Here is a 22114-nt window from a genome sequence, read left to right on the forward strand (position 1 = left end):
GTTTTTAACTTTGAGAAACTCTCTTTGATTCAGGTTCAACACAGTTCCCTTACAACCCATTGACGATGAGGATGCTCAGCAGTACACCGCCAACATCCATTGCGTGTGCCCCACCGTCCATAAGCCAAGCAACCACTCACCAACAGAACAGGATATGGGAGCGAGAGCCTGCACCACTGCTTTCAGCACAATATGAGACTCTGTCTGACAGTGATGACTGAACTATGCAGATTTTTTTTTTTTTTTAACTTGCGGGTCAAAAAAAGAAATCTATTTTTGACTTGTGCCCACAGAGACTTTCCAAGAGAGCAAGGGCCACACAATGAAGAATTAATGGAGAGTCCATTAAATGCCTTCTGCACAGGCCATGTGTTGGAGGATCGTGATCAAGAAGGTTGACTTACTAAAGATAAATATGTAAAGAGTTTTTAAAAATGTGGACTATTCCTGTTCTACATCTATTTGTAAAGAAAACCATAATGTCTTTAATTCATTCTTCTGTAAATAGAGAGTACTTTTTGCAGTGTTTTTTCCCTTGCTATAGTATCTGGTGTACTTATGTTCAAATCATTGCCTAAACTTTGGGGGTCATTTTGTAATTTTTTTTTAAGCATTTTCTCCAGTGTAGAGTACTCTTCATAACTCTAGCCTCCCTACCAGCCTAGCCTAACCATAACCCTAGCCTCCCAACCAGCCTAGCATCATTACCCATTTAATGCCGTGCCACTTCTTGCAGGCATTGTGCTTTATATATTTTTTTTTTTCCCTAGACACACTTCCTCAGTGGTGTTCAAGCTCTTGTGAAAATGTTGATTTTTAAGACTGACCCCTTAATGAATTCTGTACATTAACATAGTCCAGTTTGCTGGAATAAGATGATATATTTCTTTGAATTTTAAATTCTGCCACATTGTACATTTTTGGTGCAGTTGGTTTTATTTAGCAACACTGCAGAAATATTATTGCATGGGTATGTTATGGTTCATTTTGAAAAGGAAACAAACAAACAAACAAAAAGAACAGCTTCTGGAGGCATACCTCACTGTTATGCACACTGGGAATTTTAACTGTGCCCCAAAAGCCTATCTTAGTGTTTTCTGTTTCTGCATTGTATGCAGTCAAAACAGGCTACTAAATTTTACTGTCATATTTAACCACAGCAAATGGCTGATCTGAACAGAGGCTCTGGGTGGGTTGATAAATCCTTTAAGAAGAAAAACCTCTACATCCCAAGTTTAAATAAAACAAAATGCTTTTATAGAATAATTGAGCAACACATGAGTCAACTACTTGGCTTCTGTTACAACCCGTTTGAAATAGGTACTGTGATTTTTACCTTCCTGCAGTCTGATTTTAAAATCGTTATGTAATAATTATTTTAAAGTCTGCATCCCAATCCCTAGCCCTATAAGCAAGCTTTTGGTGGAAGTCTTTACAAATGCTTGGCTTAACTCCTAAAAAGTGTGCAATACTTAAGGTGATTTTTTTTTTTAAATTGTATATGGTACTAGGAGAGCCTCCTTAATCTTTCATTTATCAATGCCTGCTATGATGTGCTTGTAGCTCATGTATACATACATCTGGTTAGTGATATCACAGGGTGTCCTGACATCCGTCTTCAAGAGCATCTTATTTTTTGCTGCACTGACCTCAGGAAGTGAATTTAAATATTCTGGGGTAGGAGGACTGATTTACAGATAGCACTGAGTTGGGGGGTGGCATGGTCTGTCAGATTCCAAACTGCTTTTGCATCTCATTGATGAACAGAGTCTTTGCCTTGAAGTTATTTTCCAGTCAAAATATTTTTAATTTAACACTGTATTTGCAATACATTGTATGGAAGGTATCATGTAGCTGTGTAACCATAAGCCATGTAAGCTCTGCATCTTATGGAAGGACTGTAATGATCCTGTTACAAACAGGAAGAAGTACAGAACTATTTATTGATAGCAAATTTACTTTGAGTACTTCAGAGGAAAGCCTTTTTGCCCTAAGTGTGGGAAACAAAAAAATCCAAAGGAACTCATTTGGAACCTTGACACTGCATTGCAAATACAGAATTATTTTGCTATTTTTTTTTAAACACTGCATCAGAGTAGATCAGTTGGCAGTCTTAAATCTCCTTGCAGTCTTTCTCTAAGAAAGATTTTTCTTGCCCTCCCATCCTTCTGGCTTAAAGTAGTGAATTTTTCATCCTGTCTGTAGACCTGTGCTCTTATTTTAACTTTTTTGTTCCCACAGCAACATATACTGGAAAATAAGTTGATCTGACCTTTTTGTAAATTTAAATTTGGAGTGGAGAGTTAAGTTCCACTCTAAAACTCACTTTTTCTCACTTTCCTAGTGTAACAAATACAACGTGAGAGGCATGTACAGACAAATGTCTTTGCTAACTGTACAGTAAGTATAGCATGTTCATTGCAAAGCTTCATGTTATTGCTGCTGCAGCAGCAGGATATCCAAAGTAGGATAGCCAGTTTCTCCTAAGATACAGCTTGAGTGGCATTTGCACATAAGATGTTGCTGCTTTTTTTGTTTGTTATCAGAGTTCTAACTTCTCCAGTGTAAAAAAAACCTCTCCAGAGCCTAAGTTAGGGTTTACCACAATTCCAGTAATCTTCAAGTATGGAATTACATCTGACCTGTTTCAAACAGGAAGGTGTTTGTAAATCATGTTTACAAAGTGTAGTTTACTACAAATTTTTAACTGATTTCTGATCAGCGCTTTCACAATGCTTTCATCTTGATATGTTTCGTGATTCTGATATGAAATCATTTAAGACTTGAAAAACCCATGCATCATAAAACTCAACTTTTTTTTTTCCACAAAATGTCTTCAGTAGACAGTGACTTCTGGATTCAGACCAATCAATAAAGGGGATCAGTTCTCCATTTGCTTTTCCTGTGTCTCCCTCTTGTTTTGCAGCATCAAGCTATGTTAATGAGAACAGGCAAAACACTTCCCTGAAGGAGTGCTGCAGGGTTCCCAGTTAACACTGCTGGAGTGTCTAAGGTCTGCCACTTAAAAACAAAAAACCCAGGACTTTAAAGAAGAGTGGCTCTAATGTGTTAGAGCCTTTCTGTTAGTACAAGCGTGCCTGTAACAGCTATATTTTTACTTCCTAGCTTGCTGAGAACAAAGCTGTATACGTGACTTGAGTTTTTCCAGCTTCAATGAACATCTACTCTAGAAAACCTGCATGCCTCTTCTTAGCTCAAAGTTAAGCAGAGTTGAAGCCACTAATGCTACTGTAAGTAAACTAATAGTGATGCAATTAAGGGATATACCAAACAGCTGAAGTTCTTAAAAATGAGAAGTTAAAATAATGCTTGGTTAGTGACAGAATTACAGTTAGTTCTACTATCCTAGCTAAATATGGATTTGATAACTTATGGTTTAATTCTCCTTTGTCTTTAACAGTAGGCTTCCCTACAGGGAAGAACTGAAAAATTCTGTTGTATAACCAGGCTGTTCTTACTAGATTCACATGAAGGCATGTACCTTACAAACCTGATGGTATGTACATACCGTCTTTTCCAAGAGGAAGCCTCAGCATTCTAGCACTGACCTATCCAAGAAAGGAGGACAGCTTTGGCACTTGGCGTGCTCTTGACTGGAGTAAGGTAGCCAAGTTTTATTTCTGACAGCAGCTCTGCTTTGGTAAGATAGTCTCACCCCTCCTCTGAGAGGGCATGTTCTATCTTTGGATGCTAAATGCTTTGAAGAAAAACACTTGATCTTCAGACAACCTGTTAGAAAAGGACAGGGACCTACAGCTCTGTCATAGTATGGGTGTAGTCTGGGAAATGCTCTGTTGAAGTTAATACATACTGAACGGTAGCACTGACACAACTATACTCCTTAACTGCAAGTATTAATATCAGGCTAGACTTGCACTTTGCTGGCAATCAAGACAAAGTTAAATCACTAGCACCACAGGTCACTCTAACCATAGACTACACAAATTTACATAATTAAAATTTCACAACTTTATTTTGGGCTCAATTGTTAGGCAATAGCAGCCCTTCTTAAGCAGTCCTTAAACTCCTCATAGCTGTGCCCATGGAGAATTGCACCAGGCTGGTCCCAGGCTGCTTGTACTGACCAACCCTTGCTGCTGTCAGCCACCTCAAGGTTGAACTCTGGCCAAACTCATTTGGAGCCCTTTTTCCTCTTGGCTAGCTCAGCTAGTTCTTCCTGGATATGCTGGACAGAGGCAACATCTCCCTTCTGTTGTGCCTGCTTGAGAGCTTCTTTGTACACTTGTTTTGCTTGCAGAAAGTCTTCTGTAGCAAGAGGAAAAAGTGGCATGGCTAGCCAACTACATCGCCCATTTTCAGAGTCCTCTCCTGAGGCTGAGCACATGCAAAGGACATGCAAACGACCACTTGGAACACTTCAAGAACTAGGAAGGTTCAGCAAACATCCAGCATAGGGTGCCAGCTAAAAGAGCTGGACAGCAGCAAGGATGACAGGACAAGGTGCTGCTTCAGCATTAAGATCTCATTGAAACAAGTCTCAAGCATGTCTTACAGCCTTTTGGAACCAGTTACTATACATACAGGACAAGGGAAACCACATTCCCTGGCACCTTTTGAGTCAGATACACCAGTACTGCATTTATCTTGGACAGGATCCCTCAGCAGCTGAATTAAATTTGAACACAATACAAGTTGCCTACACCAAGTCAGCAGACCTACTGCTTAAACTAAAAACAGTAACACAAAGGTAACACTGTAGTTCAATCCTGCAGTCAGCACAAGCACAGTGACATGGGCTGGACATTTATTTACCTACCTTTATGCATTAGAATTGCTGCCAGGTTATTCAGCACCATGTGTTCCTCAGGGTGTTGAGTCTCCTTTGCCAGCTCAGCTGCCCTCTTCACGTAGGAGTATGCCTCATCGTAGTGCCCCTGCGCATCCAGTACAGTTGCCAAGTCATTCATCAGGACCACAGTCTGCACCAGGACGGAAAAGGAAACCTCAGAGCAAGACTTGTGTAGAAGTCTGGGGCAGCAGGATCATCACGTTCATACCCCTGTCACACTAGTAAAAGTAGTATTTCCCAGAGCAGCTTTCAGTAAGAAAGTCTCTTATATTTATATATCAGCATGCAGCATGCTCATTCTTCCTGGCAGGAAAACAGAAGCTAATTTAGTGCTGTATATATTTGATGGTAGCAAAGGTGCTTTTAAGGCTGCCTCATTCCCTAGATTAGCCTTTCTTTCCCTAGTAGTCCAACTACCATTGTACACGTCACCTGTGGATGAGTCTCTCCCTGAACATCATTTGATATCTGCAGAGCCTTCTCATACATTTTTTGGGCCACTGGGAGCTGATTAATGTTTAGGAGATAGCGAGCATAGGAGTCTAGGCTCATCCCAAGCAAGAGACGGGTGTTGGCCTTTTCTTCAGCTGCAAATAGAGAGGAGTGGAAGTGATCACTTCTACAAGATCAAGCATAAGTCTCCATCCTACAAGAGCAGGAAACTCGTGCAGTGGGAGACAGTGGATTGACACGAAGATGGTGCTTAGGCAATATGGAAAGCAACATCAAGGGCAGGGAAATGGAGAAAAGATAATGAGAGAAGCCTTTGACAGACAAGGCAGTCCCACCTGGTAAGACATCCTCAGGCAAGTCCTTTTGCTTAGCAATCTTCTCCTCTAAGGTCAGGATGCAGAACTCATAGCCAGCCAGGGCTAACTTGTGCCTGCAAAGTACAACAACTCAGCAAAGCAAGGCTCCTTCCATCCCTGAAGGGACAGATGTGAACACCTTCAATCCCTCACTCTAGAGGGCCTGTAAGACAGCTTTTCCCCTTCACCAGAACCTTCTTGCTCTCAGCACTCTCTTCTTGATTATGGCCTGGACCCTTCTCTTGACCCATGGGCAAAGGGATCCAAGAGGCACAGAGGTCCCCTCTCTCCCCTCAAAGAAGGGCAGCTAAGGCAACCCATTCTGATGCTCCATTGAAAAATGAAGCTACAAGTTACCAGCCACCAACTGCTTCAAAAACCTTCTCTCCTGTGAGGTGTGGCTTTAAGACTAAAGAGCCATGTCCTCTAAGGCTACTTCTCCCCTAAGCTGGGCAGGTCACAACAGCAATCACTGTGCTGCATGACAGTGGGTAGGCAAATATCACACCTGTGGGAACCTTTGCATTGATGGTATCTCATCACACCAAAGCTTCCTCAGGCACTCTATTCTTAAAAAGCCCCTGCTGGGCCACCACTACCACTGTGAAGCCGAGATGAAAGCAAGAGATGCCTTTAGCAGGAAACTCACTGTTTCTGAGCAGCATAGATACTGGCCAGCTTGAGGGACATCTCAAGGATTGCATTGTCATCCTGCCAGGAGGACACACAACACAACTGTTGTTACTCTTCTTGCATCTCCCCAATAGAAACATTACTTTGCCAGAGAAGAAATTTAGACCTTTAAAATGCCCATCCTGTTGTCTCCAGAGCTGCCATCCCCTTAAAGGATGTTCTTGAGAAGCCAGCAAGCTCATAGCTAGTATTGCAAATTTCCAGTAGGAGGTATTACAGCACAAGAAATACACCAAGGAATTGTTAATACTTCCAGCTGAAAGCCTTTATCAGAAGAACATACCTCCTTTGTGTCCCCTGCAAGCAAATAGCTCATACTTGCTTTGTAGAGCTTTTCTGCCTGAAATGAGAATTTTGAAGAGAATACTGAGGAATGATGGCAGTTAAAACAAAAGATCTCTACTCTTTACAGCGGCAGACTACTGGGAGAAACCCGTTTCACAATTTGTGGCATTTACATTGCACATCAAGACCCATCAGAAGTGAAAGGCTAACCAGAGCCCAAAGGTACTGCCAACTAGTAGAGTCCTTTCAGTTTCTACTTTAGCACTCCTGCACCGGCCATGAGTTTACCACATCTGTGTGCCTTCAGGGCTTTCCCAGATTCTCCTTGGGACAGCCATCTAAACGCTTAACTGTGGCATTTGACAGTAAAATGTATTCCTTCCCTTGCACGCCACGTTGGAGCTCAAAATTTAACTCTGAAAGCATCTTTCTTAGCAGCATGTGCTCCATGGCACTGCAGTCCCAAGACAAGTTATTCTGCTCTGGACTGCAGGATCTCCGCCTTGCAACATTCAGTCCGCAGCCTGTCACAGCATGCCACACCTTCATGATCTTGGGCACGACAAGACCTTGCACAAGATGTCAACTTCTTAAAATTCAGAAGGGAAACAGAGTTACTCACGTTGTCCAGCTGTCCCCGCATGAAGGCCACGTTTGCCATCTGGAAGAGACAGACAGTGCTGAAGCTCCACAAAGGCTACAGGGACTAGCCTCAACACAATTGTTTTTCCTCCTACCTTCATATTTCCGTCATATGCTCCACCATAGCCCCAGCATATGCCATGACACCCCCGCGAAGGGAACTGCAGCCCCACGGTGACTTCTAGCACGGCCCAGGCACGCCACGGGCCAGCCCCGAGCAGGAGAGCGGCCAGCCCGCGCCCTGCCAGCCCCCCGGAGCCCTACCATGCTGTAGGTGTAGACGATGGCTTTCCTGTTCTCCGACTGGTGCGCCAGCCGCAAGGCTTGGTGCAGGACCTGCTCGGCCTCCCCCAGCTCGCCCTTCATGACGCTGAGCTGCAGAGAGAGGGCAAAGCCGAGGGGCCGGTCACCGCCCGGGCCCACGCGTGACATGCCCGCGGCCCTGCAGGGGACGGCGCCTCACCTTGGCTTTCTTCAGCAGCAGGATAATGGCGTCCTCGCCGTCCTCCTCGGCGTCCCTGGGGAAGAGGGAGAGGGCTGCGGGGCGAGGGTGACCGCCGCCCGCACCGCCCTGCCCTGCCCCGAGCCACCCGGCCCGCCGCCCGCCTCACCTCCCAGCAAGCCCAGGGCACCCCCGCCCGGCCGGGCCCACCGCCGCCGCGCGAACCCCGTCCTGCCGCTGCTCCCCTCCCCGCGGGCCCCGCCGCGCCAGGCGGCCCGGGGCGGCGGGAGCCCCGCGGGGCAGCGCCGGGCTGCCAGGCGGCACAGGGCCCGCGGCACCGCTGCCGCCAGCATCCTTCCCCGCGGGCCCTTTAAGAGCTCGCCAGCGCCACGTGATGCGGGCCGGTGCGTCACCTGGGGCAAAGGGCGCCTGTTGCTATGGAGACGCGCCCTCATGGCGGCGTGGCCACAGGTAGGCCCGGCCCCGGCGTCGCCGTCCCGGGACCGGCGGCTTTAAATAGCTCCGACGCGGCTTCACCGTGCCGAGGGAGCGCCCGGGGACCGCAGCGGGCAGCAGCCGCCGTGCGGGGCGGTGCCGGCGCGGCTCCCGCTGCCGGGGCCTGGCAGCCGCCGGCCCTTCCCTGAGAGACCCCCAGCGCGGCTCGCAGGCCCCGGGGGCAGCCGGGCCCCCCTGCCGCAGGGACGCGGGCGGCGGCGGGTGGGCTGTGCGTCCTCCTCTGCCGGGAACTGCCGTGGCCCGGCGCCGGGACGCTCCAGGCCAGAGCCTCTTCCTGTTGCCAGCTGCATCGCCCTCCCCCGCCCTTCCACGGGATCAGTTTATACGTGGGGGTATCTGAGAGACACCCGTGTGGGTTTGAGAAACCCGTTGTTCCGAGAAAGTGAAAAAAAAATCAGAGGCCAAAAGGTGCTGAGGATGCCTTTTCCTTGGCCTCATCGCAGGGTTGAAATAGAGTACTGCCCGGATAAACTGTCCCTGTTTATAGTATCTGTAATGATCTTAATGATTTCCCACTGTCTCCTGTTCTATCTTGCTTCCAGTCACGAGGCCAGTGCCAATGAGATGGACAGTACCTTGCCAGCAGTAGCAGAAGAGCTTTTGAAAGAGATCAAAAAGGCTTTTCAGGAGACCTCACACGGTGCGTAAAGAAAACCAGAACCATCCCAAGCAGGCGGTGAGCCAGTAATACTGGCGCTGTCAAACCTTCAGGTAGCAATGAGGGTTGTCAGCCGCTCCTTGCTTGCATCTTCTGCAGACTCTGTTGCATAAGGGGTGGCCTTCACTTTCAGGAGTGGCAGAGTAAGGTGTTGAGGCCACATGCCTTTTCTTGCATGCTTTTAAAAGCAGGATATTATAAAAGTAAGTATATTTGGGCTTCCACATTTCTTTTTAAAATTAATCCCCAAGGTTCTGAATGTATGTTTAATTGCTGTACTTGATACAACTTGTCTGGACACAAAGGGATTTGAAGCACAGGTAATGAGGAGCAGCCCCCTTCTAAAAGTCAGGCCCTTCCAAAAATTAGACCAGGTTGGACGCTTTTTTGAACGTGGGACCTAGGGCAATGCCGCTTGCTTAGAGCTTGTAGTGTAAGTGGTTGCACTTGAGGGATGATATTTTACATACTTCTAGGTAGGCATTTTGTTGTGCCTACTGTACTGCTGTTTTTATAGACACTAATTTCACACTAGAGCTGAGAGGGAGATCTTCGTCAAAACGATCGCGTTGCATCACTGACCGGCAGAGGGTGGTGTGTTAGCAAGCCCAGGGCAAAGAACAACTTTCGCGTTGCTTGAATGAAGCAAGCATAAGCCAACAGTTAAATCTTGGGCAATTCTAGCAGCTAGTTAGGAACAATTACTTTCATTGCACTCTGGATTACTAATGTAGTTCTGTAATCTGTGCTGAGAGAATAAATGCGTGTTTGTGTTTACTTGATAAGTAGTGCAGAATGGTTCTTCTAAGGAGAGTGTCTATTTCAGGAATATCTTCACTAAAACCAACCAAATAAATTTTCAGAGCAGTATGTTTGAGTATACTTTTGAGTGGGAAATGGGCAGAGACTTAATGTCTAAACCATCAGAGTGACCACATTGACAGCTTTCTGGCATACTTGTAGTATGGCTCCTGCCAGGTTAGAGTAGATCCAAAATCTACATGTGACTTTTTAAAAGAGCTTTTAAAATCCTGTTTTAAACTAGAAAAAAAAAATAAGTCAACATTCCTTTTAAGGTATACTTCTCCTTAAAGCACCAAAATAGTACAGTGAGACATAACTGCAGAAAGAAACTGATCAATCACTTTGGAGAATTAAATTAGAATAAAGTTGGAAAAGTCAAACCAACAGCATTAAGTCATAGACAATATTTTGAACTGCTGGAACAAAGGATTTTAAAGTCAAAAGTCCTGATCTTCCAGTGGAATACAGAGATGTAGTACACTGTGTCCCATTAGTGATAAGAGAAAGATCAGATTGGATGAGCAGACCCTAAGCTGTTAGCTCCAACAAACAGACTAATTTTCTTAAGTGTAATTTTCCATTTTAACAAGAAGGTCAAATAAGTGAAGATGTTATGTTTCTGTGTGCTGTATTAAGAGCTATAAACTAGTGGCGCCCTGCAAGACTATGCTGGGAAAAGAACAACATTTTAAAGTTTTGATGCCAGAGTTTTCAACTCATGCCAAGAGAGTTTCAGGGAAACCAATATATATATTTTTAACCAACTTCTTAAAGTGACAGAGTAAGATGTTGAGGCTGCATGCCTTTTGTTGCATGCTTTTAGAAGTAGGATAATATAAAAGTAGGTTTATTTGGGCTTCTGCATTTCTTTTTGAAATTAATCCCTGTGCTTCTGAATGTATATTTAATTGCTGTACTTGGTAAGTGCCTTAGCACTACCATAGCAGATAATTTTGCTGTTCCTTGTTGCTTTTTGGTGGCGAGAGAGGATGGCTAGAGCACTGCGGTCCTGTGTGGCCTCTGGGGCTACATTAGGGAGGCATTAGCCTCCCTGTCATGTTGATGTCTCTCACAGTGGGGAAGTTCAGCAAAATCACGCTTCATTTTCTTTTTTGTTGCAGTCCCCGATGACCTGCTGCTGGGGTAAGTATCTTTTGCTTCAGTTCTTGTCCCAAGTGTCCTGCTAAAGGGCAGCTGATAATCTGCTCTCATCATAGTACTGCTATTTTTTTCCTGTGTTTGACCAGTACATGTTTCTCATGCAGAGCCACTACGTGTTTTTGCTGGTAGTGGAAATGAAGGTCCAAAGAGACAATCTCAAGGGTTTTTCCAAAGATTCATGAAATTATGTTTGTATCACTGAATCTCCTGTGATGACTTGCTCTAATTTGGGTGGATTAAACATGCAGAAACCCAGAATGTTTAACCTGAGCTCTGAGTCCACCCTCAGATCTGGAATGTTTTCTGTGAGAGTGGACTGTGTTTCAGAGTGATTCATGCTGCTGGAGTGCTGCGTCTCCGTTGCGTTCATATCATTGTGAGCACACCAGCATCCTGAGATCCCTTCTTCTGTTTGAGTCATGGGCATGTGTGATAGAAAGGGAGAAGTGAATGTATCATCTCCCTGCACAAGGGACTTGTTAACTTGAAGATTACCCTGAGAGTTTTCTTCTGTTTAGAAGAAGCCTCAGGTCAGCTTCACCGTCCTTGCGTTGATGGAAGCTTGTGAATATTTCGGTCATTCCCAAGTAGTCTCCTAAGAGATCCAAGTTTCACAGCTTCTGGTGTTGAAGGTAGAGAAAAGGCACCGTCACAGTAACAAAGGCTTTTCAGATTCACCTTTAACTTTGTGTTCTTGCCTGCCTGCCTGTAATTTAGCCAGGAGAGGAGATCACCAGGAACCCTTCAGGCCTTAATATCTTTGGGTCTAAAGTTATCTAACATAACACTTGTGAAAGATACGCATGCTGGCTCCCTCTTCTGGGACCACAATGGCTTTTGGAGGGTGGGATTATATTTGACAAGTCTCGTAACTTTTTGTTTCCTTCTTGTCATAAAAGAAAAGAGAAGGAAAGAAATTCCCTTGTTAAGTTTAATAACGGTTGGGTGGTAACTCCTGGCAGTCAGATTTCCATTGGTTCCCTGTGACCAGCGGCTCAGAAGTATTCTGATTTAATTTCTGAATATCTTCCAAATCTCTGAAGTCCTTGAATATCCTTTGGGCATTTCCCTTACTTACTTCCTGTTAAAGTGATCAAATTGTATAAATGAAAAAAAAATTCCCCAAATTTGAAAGAGTTACTGAAACTCATTAAATGCAGTCCCCTTATAGTCCCAGACCTAATCATTAAGGAATGTCTTATGTTGAGTATTCCCCCACCCACCTCCTCTCAGTCCTCAGATAAAGCCAATCCTTATTGCCATGAGTTTGTGCAACCAAAGTTTTGGTCTTCCTGGAATAAGTCTGTCTGCTTGGCTTGTTATCAATGAGATTGACTCAGATGCATAGGTCAGCCGTGCTGCCGAGACGCCAGGGCTCTGCCTTGGCTCTTTGTGTCTTCACTGGAGTTGGAAGTGTTCCTCTGCTTTCTCCTTTTCTCCTGCTCATGTTTTATACTATTTTCATCACTGCTGATTTTCTTGTTGTTTACCCTTGTAACTAATCTAGACTACACAGATTTTTCTCAGCAGATAAAAGGTCTGTAAAGTTAACTGAGTTGCCCCCGAGCTCTTCAGAACACATTCAAAGCAGCTGGAGCTACAGGTTTAGAATAAATTCTAAGCCTACGAGCTATCTGGATAATAGGCTAAAGGTACAGATGTCCATATTTGACGTGCAGCTTACCATATACCCTTGCATGGCAGGGGATGTGCAGACAGTGAGTGTGTAGATGGAAATTACTGTGCTTTCAGCACTCACAGCTCTTTATTTTTCCACTTGCTGGTGTGGAATTTTACAGTACTGACCACAGCAGTGGCCAGACACCAACATGTGCCTCCGTGGTGCTGCCTCACAGGACTGAGGCTGAGGAGAGAGTTGTGTAGAGGCCATGTTTTTCAGGAAGCAAAAGTGTACCTGAGCAAACCTGGCTAACCTTGGCTTTACCCTATCCCAGGCACTCTCTAATCCATAAATGCTGTGCAGTGGTGCGTCCCTGCATGGTGATGTGTCCTGCTTGGAAGGAGAAAGGGAAAGGGTTTTTAGGGAGGGTGGAGTAACATAAGGCATGTGCTGTCCCTGGGTGTTTATCTGGAACAAATTTGCTGTCTCTGAGTCCTGCTGGTAGCTGGATTACAGATGAAAAACTAATGCTATCTGGTGGCTCCATGTGCAGTGGAGTGTCTTAAGTATCTCCCTGCTGGTCTTTAGCTTCCTATTGGTGCAGTTTGGTGGGTAGAGAAAGAATAATTTCTGCCTCAGTTGTGACTGTGATAGAGGAGACGTGATCACTACAAAATGACTCATTCATTCTCCCGGGTTTAAACCAGTTTCCCTGGGATGAGGAAGGAGCCCTACTGCTGCGTTTCCTATTGCTCAAGGAGCTATGTATCATTGTTGCTCTCTCCTTGCTCCAAGGCATGATATATGGGCCATGACTGGAGGTGGGATTCAAGACCAACTGATCAATAATCTGATCTGGGGCAACTCATCCAGGACAGCCTGTATGTACAATTAAGGTGTCCCAGAGCACGAACCTCTTTTCCCCTTAGCATTAGCAAGTCGGCCTCTGTGTGCTCTTGTTTACCTGGTGCTGCCCCTACTAAAATCAATGTTTACGCTCATTGTGCTCGTGTGACAGTTTCACAGTTTACCGCAGCAAGGATAATTGGGCTGCACGTGTGACACTGCCTGTTGCCTGTAACCTCTGTTGGATCCCCAGCACTGTGCCTCCCCCAGAATTTCCTTCCTGCATCTTCTCCTTGCCAGCATGTCTTGCTTTTGCTGCCAGAGGTGCAGCTTCCTCTGAAGAAGACCTAGTGTATTTAGGGTGCTGGGCAGAAGCAAAGTTTCCAGCTTTAGAGTCTAGATTCACTGATAAATAGGTTAAGCGCCAGTGCTCTATCTACACAGAGTTTGTGTCGGAAGAACTATGGGAATACTAACAAAAAGGCTGATCGGATCACTGTAAGGACAACCTCTGTCTCTTGCTTCACCTACGCTCTCTTTGCAATAATCAGTGATCTTTAAAGGGACTGTCAAGCCAGAAATGCTTCTCAAAGGTAACTCCTCACCTACATGGCTAACACTGTGTCACAGACATAGACACTGACTAAAAAAATCTCACCTCTGTATCTCTGATGCACTTTGTCTCATTTTAGTTCAGGACAGGAACCACTTCATGTCCTGTTTGTGCAGCAGGCAGCCAGAATAGTGTTTGGGTCATAGTGCTGAAGAAGAAACACTTAACTGTAATGTCCTGTGTACAAAAAATCTTTAAAATGCCTTGTAATTAAATCCAAGTGGGATTTTGCAAAGAGATTTGGGACTGTTTGGAAGCAGCTTGGAAATTTGGAAGTTCTCTTAAGAATATCAAAAACCATGTAGATGCTCCGAATAGCTGGCAGAGTAGAGGCTGTCCTTAAGGACTGAGTCCTGTCTGTCTTCCAGGAGAGCGATTGTCCACTGGGATTGTCTCAGAGGGATAGGGCAGGGATTGGTGGGCACTTGGGCAGAAGCAAAGCTGAGAATGACAAGTGCACTTCATTGCTTGGTAGTGTAATTAATGGAGCTGTAACTGGTGGGATTTTGAGAGGCAACGGGAACCTTTGACTACGGGCTTTCTGGCCTCCACAGGGCTAAATCCCATGGACTAAGGCTAAGCCAGGTAGTCTCCTTTTGTGGTGTAACCTAACTAGAGACACGTTCTTTTTCAGACTGAAGTTCATATTTGGCCCATCTGCTGTCCCGGCTTTGGATTTGGTGGATCACCGTTCTGTCACCCGAGTCATGTCCCCCAGTGGAAGGACTGCATACCAGGTATACACTGTTTTTCTCCTCCTCAGTCTTACTTTCTGATGGTTTCCAGTTGACATGTGAGCCAATATTTTCCTAACTTGCAGAACATGGAAGGGCACTTGGATAAACACGGAGAGAATAGAGTGTTTTACGAACTCCTAAAGTGATACTGGAGAGCAGTAGCCATGGATTAGAACAGCATGGTATACTACCATTTTCTTTGTGGCTCCCAGCCAGTCAGAGACAATTTCTTACGTGTCTGTGGGTATCACGATCAGAAGGATGTTTTCCAGGAGTTGCTAATTTTGCTTTATTACTTCCATCCTATCCAGCAAAGGCAGTTCTTTCTCTTGACAAACTGTACACAACGGCAGTGTTATCTGCCATCGCTGCATTTCTTTCCCTGTTGCACTCCAAATCCTCAGTGTCCTGAACACTCTTGACCTGTACTTGGCAACAGGATCCTTGCTGCCTGGGAGGAAGCAATACAGGCCAAATTCGTGGGTTTCATTCTAGTTCACTGTAGCCAAGTCTGTGAATCACAGAAACATCTTGATAAAATGGCATTTTAGGGAGAAAAGCTCACCTTAGCCCTAAAATCAAATTCCTCTTACAGCACAGGATCGGAGATGGAGCTGAGGCTCATTAGGTGAAGAGAGGAGGTGTTGGCACTCTTTTCCGACTTTTCTGTGGTATGGACAATTCCTTGCTCTACTGTGCCACAGCACCGGTGGCATCTCTGTTGGGGACAGTCTGTGTTCTGTGAGCCGTTGACCAGCTGCATCCAGCCCATGGGGTCACAGAATCAGAGAGACACTGCATGGTCTGCCCTAGCTAGGGCTGTATAAGCAGTGGGACCCTGTGCCCATAAGATTTTGGTGAAGAAGCACCCAATTCCTTCTACTTAGCACTACTAAGCCCATCAGATAGCACAGCCCCCTCCATTGCTGAACCTGGTGCTGTGTTTTTTCACACACCAGAGAAGGGGGAAATCTCTTTGCTTGCTGTTGCAGCAGCCAAGAGGAACATTTCCAAATATCCTCCCTGCAAAGGGCCTTCTCTCCTTCACTGGAGGTGCTGAGATGCTTCGGGGTCATCTAGGGTAAGAGAAAAGCCGTGAAGCCAGGCCTGGGTAATGACACAAACATTTTTCACGTGTTCAGAGCTTGCATTGCTTGATTGCACATGGAGTCTTTATCGCTTCTGGGGCCTTGGAGAGGACATTGGCTCCTCCAGGGAGGCATGATTCATAAACATACAGGGCTCAAGAACATAGCCTTTGATTTGAGTTGAGGGCTTGCCTGTGGTTATTTGGTAAAGCCTAAGCAGCACTGCTTCCAGGATGCTTAGACAGCAGCTGCCTCAGTAATTGAATGCTTTAAAGGCTTTTCCTTTTTTGCTGTTGCTCAGCCGAATATGCCACTGGGCAGAGAATGGTCACATTCTCCTTGCAGACCTTTGTCGGGCCATGCAGGCTAAGGCAGAGCTTTGCAGGCTGGGAAGCACAGTCTTCACTTAGCACCCTATTGTGTGAAGGATGAGGGGGACTGCTTAGAGCCTCTGGTCTTCCCAGGGAGCCTAAATGCGTGCTCACATGCTCACAGCTTTTCTGCAGCGTGGCAGAGTTGTCTGCATCTTAAGAGGCTTAATATTAATCTCTTAGATGCAGGAAGCCTCATAAGGCACGGAGGAGATCAGAGAAGCATGGCAAGAGGTTTTTGATATGCTGGGTGCTGCCCTGACATCCTGTTGGGGTCTGGGCAGGGTTGTTGCTGAACAGTGCGCGTGCTGCAGCAAGGCAGGCACCCCTCCACACTGCCCAGGCTTCTCCCCGCTGACGTGAGGGGCCAAAAATTCCTGCTGGTGGCAGTCCTGAAGTCACTGAATGGGAGCTGGTTGATTAATATCTACTGATGGTCCCAACAGTTGGCTCAGACGGTGCACACTGGAAAAGAGCAAGTGTCAGAACTGCTCTCTGCCTGCCGCTGCAGGTAAAGGGAGCCACTGGCTCCCCTGCGGGGAAGGAATCCCTGTGCAGGTAGATCAGGGCTGGTCGCCAGAAGTTGATGTAGGACAAGGCCAGCCTTCAGCCAGGCACTTTGTAGCTGATGGGTGTGATGTGAGTGGCTCCTCTGCATCACCCAGGGTCTGTGCCTGTGTCCTCCGTGCTGACAGGCAGCCTACGGGAAGCAGCCCCTGCCTGCAGGTGCATGTGTGCTTCTGAGCAGCATTCCTCTTCAGTGGAGCTTGGTTGCTGATTGAGGACATGCTGATAAGCTCATTAACAGAGGAATCTGAAGAGATATTTTCTCTGGGGGTGTGAGGCTGGTCCCATTGCAAAATTCTTCCTCAGCACAGCTGTCTGAGACGCGGAAACAAAGACCAGAGCCTCCCCTGAGGCCACTGGCTGGAGCAGTGACAAGAACACAATCTGGGGCCCTAGAAACCAAAACACTGAGTGGGATACTGCACTTAAGAGTAGCTGGGTAGCATCACTGGCTCTTCATTCATGTGTGTGTGGTGTAGACATGTATCCCAGCTGTGTGCACTTCTCCCTCAGCAGAGAAGCATGTCTAGTGCAGTGGGGAGTGGTGGGGCATCTCCATGGCTGCCTGGACACATGCACAGTCATCCCCTTCACTTATTCCCCAGAAAGTCAGCTCTGCTGTTTGCACCCAGATGTGGTTGAGCTGGAATGTGAAGTGGTGCTTTCAATTGCAGCTGGATCTGGAGAATGAGGCTGGTCCTATTGTGAAACTCCTTTGGGTCATCATAGCCAAATCTGAGATGTTGATACTTCACAGGCTAAAATGCTGTTTGCATTCCATATCGCCCAGCATGTCTTAGGTACTGCTTCAGGGGAAAATGGCTCTGCTCAGACAGGCCCTAGGACTGCAGCCTGTAGTGTAGGCAGCTCTTGCCCTCAGGAACCAAGCTGGGAGAAGAAAGAGCCCTCAGTCAAGTGAAAGCTATGATTTGTCTTTTAATGCCTGGGCATTAATGCGCGTGCTACTTAATAGAGGAGTAGCACCGATGGGGTATTCAAGGGCTGATGTTACCTCAGAGTTGTTAATTATCCCAGAAGAGCTTGTATAATACCTGCCTACACTGCAGACTAAAGCCAACCCTTGTAACTCCAGGTCAGGGATAAATAAGTCTTACCTGCTGCAGAGATGGTGGATGCTGGCTAATGGTGGAGCTGCGCTGGATTCAGCAGAAGTGTAAGGTGGTGAGCAGGCGGCAGTTGGGGCACCTATTAGCTATGCCTGAGTTGCGGAAATGCTGTGAGCTTTGGGAGTGAAGTCAATTAGCAGGGGGAGAGGCAGTACTTTAGCCCTCCTGCCAGCTGTCAGTTGCATTGCTCACATCCTGCACTTTTATTGGATTCTTCTTTTTTATGTCTTTTTTAATTACTTTCCTAGAACTGTATGGCAACCTGCCCCACCGTGAAGGATTTAAGCATCAGGCCCTGGCACAAACCACGGTGCTACCTAGCTGTACACTGGTGGCAGCAGTAGCTGCCATGGTGCCACAGCTGGCCCTCCTGCATCCCCACACGCTGGCAGGGATGCCGCCACCAAGGTGATTTTTCCTCGCTGTGCAGCCAGCAAGTGCCTGGAGATGAGGGCAGCAGAAGGAAATCTCACAGCATCTCAGGGCCAAGATTGCACCCCAGTGCCTGGCTTGGCTGCAGCTGGCCAGAAACAGAGGCACCTTTTTCTCTTGGTCTTTAGATTTTAGATTCTGCCTTATTAGGCAGAAGCTGCATTCTTGCCATCTAGGTCAGGACGGGGGAATGCTAAACTCAGCCCAAATCTGGCAGTGTCTGCGTCTTCCCCGCCTTCTCAAAGGAAAACACTTCTGAAGGAAAGGCACCATTGGAATACTTCATCTTGGGAAAAACAATCAAAGGGGCTAGAGAAAAACAAACTTATCACAAGTGAAACAAACTCAGCCTGGAGTATAAGGAGGGCCCAGGGTAGAGGCAGGACTGAAAAAAGAATGGTTTACCCTGAAATGGGAATGTGAGTCTCATGTCCTGAATCTGCTGGGAGTAAGGGGGATTACGTGGCATAGGCGCTTCTGTGGGAGAGCTTAAACTTGTGGCTGTTACCTGTCGGGCAAGGGGTGCAGAGAGGACTCCAGGGGACAGGGGAAGGACCCCCTTGCAAGTGCAGCCCTGGACTGGGAGGGACTTAGGAGTGCCAGGGGCATCCTGGAGGGGAGCAGCACTCTGCAGAGCTCCACTGTCTTTTCAGTTTTTTGTGTTTACCTTTGGATTTAGGTGTACGTGTGCCACAAACCCAACCAGAATCTAAAGCCTGATATGGGAGAGGAGTGCGGTGTCCCATCAGAGCCCAAAGGCTTGTGTGCAGAGGAGGGCGCTGCTGGTGATTAAACCCATGTAAATCCCCACCATTCTCTGGAATATCCAGGAAGAGTTAGTGCCAGCTGTCGAGGCCACAGAGCTGACACAAAGCACTTGCTCTCACTGTGGCAGATATGAGACACCTCATGGCAAATACTCTGTGGTAATTGTGTTTTGGCCATGGGGTGCACTCAGTTTAGGCCTCAGAGTGTTAGTAAAGTCCACACTATTGAGCGCAGGTTTCTGCTTAAAGTCTGCGAGTATGTTCTGCTCCTGCAGACCCTTCCCTTGCAATAGGAGAGGGCAGAGCAGTTGGCTCTTAAAGAAGCTTTCTAAAAGCTATTTTCCAATCTTGAAGAAACTAAAAGAGAAATAATGCATAGGTGGGCTTTCCTATACTGTGCAGGCAGCTCCAGCAGCTCACAGATTGCCTGTCAGCTTCTCCATGCTGGAAATGAATGCTTCCCTCACCTGGCTGCCTGCCTCCCATGCCCATGGTGCAGAGCAATGAGCCTCAGTACCAGCCTTACAGAGGAACAGCATGTGAGAAAAGCTGGCAGTGCTGTTCGCAAACCAGAGATGGAGCAGGGAGTCTTCTTCTCTGGAGACTTCAACTTTGTTTATTCAGACAAAACTGGATTCCAGTAGCTGCAGCTGGTTTTTGGAGCAGAACAGCAACAGCCTTCAGCCACTGGAGCTAGGTAGAAAAGGCCTCGCTTTGAGTGCTCACTGCTGCTCTCCTTCCATCCCCAGGTCTGTGGTGGCCCTGGATTCACAAATGAGCTTTCTGTGACAAGAGAGTCTTCATCATCTTCAATTATCCTGTGTCTGCCAGTACTGGGGGAGGAAGCTTGCTGAAGGGGCTGGCACCTTGCTGTCCTGCCAGCTTTGGGAGATCAGGGGAGGGGGCTCTGTGCTCAGTGCTACTGCCCTGTCCCTGATCTCCTAGCAGCAAAGTCACTGGAGCTGAGGTCTGCTGTAAGCACGGGTGCACGTACAGGAGCACTTCCTCATCTGTAGCGAGAGAAGTGTGCAGAGACCGTGAGAAAGCTGAGGAACTTCAAGCTTAGATGGGTCGCTGCAGTGTTTGGGGATGCTTTTGTATTGTGGCACCTGCTCGCCAGTTGCATACTGTGAGTCATTGTGGGGAGGACATCAGGCCAGATACAGGCTAAGAGTTAGAGAAATTAAAAGTGAATGCTGTTTCTGACTCCCACGACCTCCGCTGCCTTTGTTTCAGGTCCTTGGGAGCTCAGGCAAACTCTACACCTGCTACAGTTCCTGCCACTTCTGCACGTGTCCCGCTTTCGGATTTACTGTACTGCAGAAAAGCGAGAGCCTTCTGGTAAGTTGTCTGTCTTAACTTGGGGCCGGGACAGGGAATGGGGGAGAAGGCTGTGCTCTGCTTCTTGAACCTGAGCAGCCTGAAGTTTCCGAGGCAGCCAACACATGAGCATTGAGTTGGCCACGCAGGCTGTGCCTGACCCACTGCATAATCTGGCCTCTGGGAATCGCGGTATTTGGGTGGAGCTAGGCCTTACAAGGGCTAGGGAGGGCTTTTGTTCTTAATTACACATTACTGTTCTGACTTTCAAGAGATGAATAATCCCTGGTCTCTTGGAACAAGGGCTATTGCTGCTAATGGGACTGCCACATGGACTCTGGCTGATGAAATGGTGCAGTTCACCTCGTGCCAATGAGGGAGGGCTCAGGGTAAATAATTGGTCTGCACATGTCCCCCTGCTCTGTGTCAACCATCCCTCCCTCATGGGAAGCCCGTCCGTTCCAGGACCTCTGTCAGCTGGGCCTAATACTCTTGTTTTTGAGAGCCGTGTGGGTTGCCAGACAGTACCAAGCTGACTCTTGTTCTTTATAGTCTGGGTCTACCTTCTTCTGCATGTGTGTGGGGAAGGCATCAGGAGCCAGTTAACACTTCGGTGTGTGTCAGATCCCTGTATTACGTTATCCTGGTGCAACTGGAGCGCCAGCCTGCGCCAGGGCTTGGCATACCAAGAGGGAACCATGTTCCTGGGAGGGGTGAGCGCTTCATTAGACCCATTCTAGCCAGGATGGATTTTTGTGGCTTTCAGATAGAGCATGACATTCCTGCATTGCTCCTGCTGTTAACTTGGCTGCGCTATTATTTGCAGTGCAAACATATACTTGCTGTCTACCTCAGTCAGGCCATGGGAGCCTGCCAGGAACTGTCTGTCTCTGAGGAGCAGCTCACAAGCATCTTACTAGCTGAGGAAGAGGATGAAGGATGAAGGATTTGGATCACATGTGGACGTGCTTTCTGTCTACCCTCCCAGCTGTGTAGCTGGCATGTTTTTGTGTCTACAAGGCTGTCAAATGTTCATTGTGGCTGGTAGGTTTCTTCCTGTGCTGCAGCCAAGCATCACGTTAATTAGCAGCCTTGCACTGATGAATTAATTAATAAACGTTAAGAAGCCTGTGTTGACTTTAGTTTCATTTATTTAGGCTATTCTTGGGATTGCTGAAGGTGTTTGAACTAATCTGCAGTATTGTGTGCTTGTGATGTGGGGATACGAACAGTCCAGCAGGTCTCGGTGATCCATTCAACCTTTTTAACTCTGCTCGTGCTTTGACTAACCCCACCGCCCTTCCAGTGCCTGCACGACTTTGTGGAGTTGGCCTTTGACAGGGTGATGCTGCAGTGGCTCTTTGCAGCTGGCAACTCAAAGCAGTTTCTGATTCGTCGCTGGCAAAACCTGTACCAGGGACTAGGGCAAGGGACCCCTCAGCACCTCGAGACCGATGACAGGTCTGTGCTTCTGCTGTGCTTACTCTAATACAGGATCTTTGGAAGCATCACTCTGGCTGCTGTGCTTTTAAATTGACCCATTTCAGACAAGTTGACCACCTCCTGCTGATAGGCAAGGCGAGGTTGTCCATGTCAGACATGGGGGAAAGGAGACTGCTGCTCCCCCGTTCCGCACACCAGCCGGTGAGCTGGGAACCAGCTCCTTCCAGCTCTGTGACTCCCTGCCTCTGCTGAGATTGGGCTCCTCCTCGAGTACAGCGTGGCCTCGTATGATACGCCGTGTGAACACAACACCACAAGAAATAATGGGGCACAGGCTGAGC

At 47.0% G+C, this 22114-nt stretch overlaps 3 protein-coding genes across 9 annotated transcripts in view; 2 read left to right on the forward strand and 1 right to left on the reverse strand.

The window, feature by feature from the left end:
* The window catches only part of NCOR1 (nuclear receptor corepressor 1), a 76517-nt gene extending 72576 nt beyond the window's left edge, over positions 1 to 3941 (forward strand). For 3 of the 5 annotated variants that reach the window (XM_075719507.1, XM_075719506.1, XM_075719508.1), the window contains exon 47: positions 34 to 3941. In XM_075719507.1, the coding sequence (XP_075575622.1) occupies positions 34 to 221 (188 nt within the window). In that variant the 3' untranslated portion in view covers positions 222 to 3941. The remainder of the gene's footprint in view (positions 1 to 33) is intronic. The other 2 variants (XR_012831526.1, XM_075719509.1) reach the window with 2 other exon arrangements.
* On the forward strand, positions 3210 to 21445 carry ZSWIM7 (zinc finger SWIM-type containing 7). 3 transcript variants are annotated; one of them, XM_075719511.1, is made up of 6 exons: positions 3210 to 3251; positions 8761 to 8858; positions 10802 to 10823; positions 14556 to 14658; positions 20247 to 20351; positions 21157 to 21445. In XM_075719511.1, exons 1-6 carry the CDS (start codon positions 3244 to 3246, stop codon positions 21271 to 21273), a joined length of 453 nt encoding a protein of 150 aa, XP_075575626.1. In that variant the 5' UTR covers positions 3210 to 3243; the 3' UTR covers positions 21274 to 21445. The 3 variants fall into 3 exon arrangements, with proteins under 3 accessions (XP_075575626.1, XP_075575629.1, XP_075575627.1); XM_075719514.1 differs by lacking the exon at positions 21157 to 21445 and adding an exon at positions 20883 to 21034; XM_075719512.1 differs by lacking the exon at positions 3210 to 3251 and adding an exon at positions 8159 to 8173.
* Positions 3976 to 8157, reverse strand: TTC19 (tetratricopeptide repeat domain 19). Its single transcript, XM_075719510.1, has 10 exons — positions 7872 to 8157; positions 7724 to 7797; positions 7525 to 7635; positions 7241 to 7279; positions 6617 to 6673; positions 6290 to 6351; positions 5620 to 5714; positions 5264 to 5418; positions 4799 to 4961; positions 3976 to 4287 (listed from the first exon to the last, which is right to left on the reverse strand). The coding sequence occupies exons 1-10, from the start codon at positions 8155 to 8157 to the stop codon at positions 4154 to 4156; spliced, it is 1176 nt and encodes a 391-aa protein (XP_075575625.1). The 3' UTR covers positions 3976 to 4153.
* Positions 21446 to 22114: the final 669 nt, after the last annotated feature.

Source organism: Pelecanus crispus, chromosome 12 (assembly GCF_030463565.1).
Source record: "Pelecanus crispus isolate bPelCri1 chromosome 12, bPelCri1.pri, whole genome shotgun sequence".
NCBI classification, from domain to species: Eukaryota; Metazoa; Chordata; class Aves; order Pelecaniformes; family Pelecanidae; genus Pelecanus; species Pelecanus crispus.

Coding starts and splice junctions, on each gene's coding strand:
- ZSWIM7 (XM_075719511.1), top strand. Junction 14,659..20,246: donor GTGGAAGGACTGCATACCAG/GTATACACTGTT, acceptor CCTTTGTTTCAG/GTCCTTGGGAGCTCAGGCAA. Junction 20,352..21,156: donor AGAAAAGCGAGAGCCTTCTG/GTAAGTTGTCTG, acceptor TATTATTTGCAG/TGCAAACATATACTTGCTGT.
- TTC19 (XM_075719510.1), bottom strand. CDS start 8,157: ATGAGGGCGCGTCTCCATAGCAACAGGCGCCCTTTGCCCCAGGTGACG. Junction 7,280..7,524: donor TCGTCTACACCTACAGCATG/GTAGGGCTCCGG, acceptor TGTCTCTTCCAG/ATGGCAAACGTGGCCTTCAT. Junction 4,288..4,798: donor AGCAATTCTAATGCATAAAG/GTAGGTAAATAA, acceptor CTCTTGCTACAG/AAGACTTTCTGCAAGCAAAA.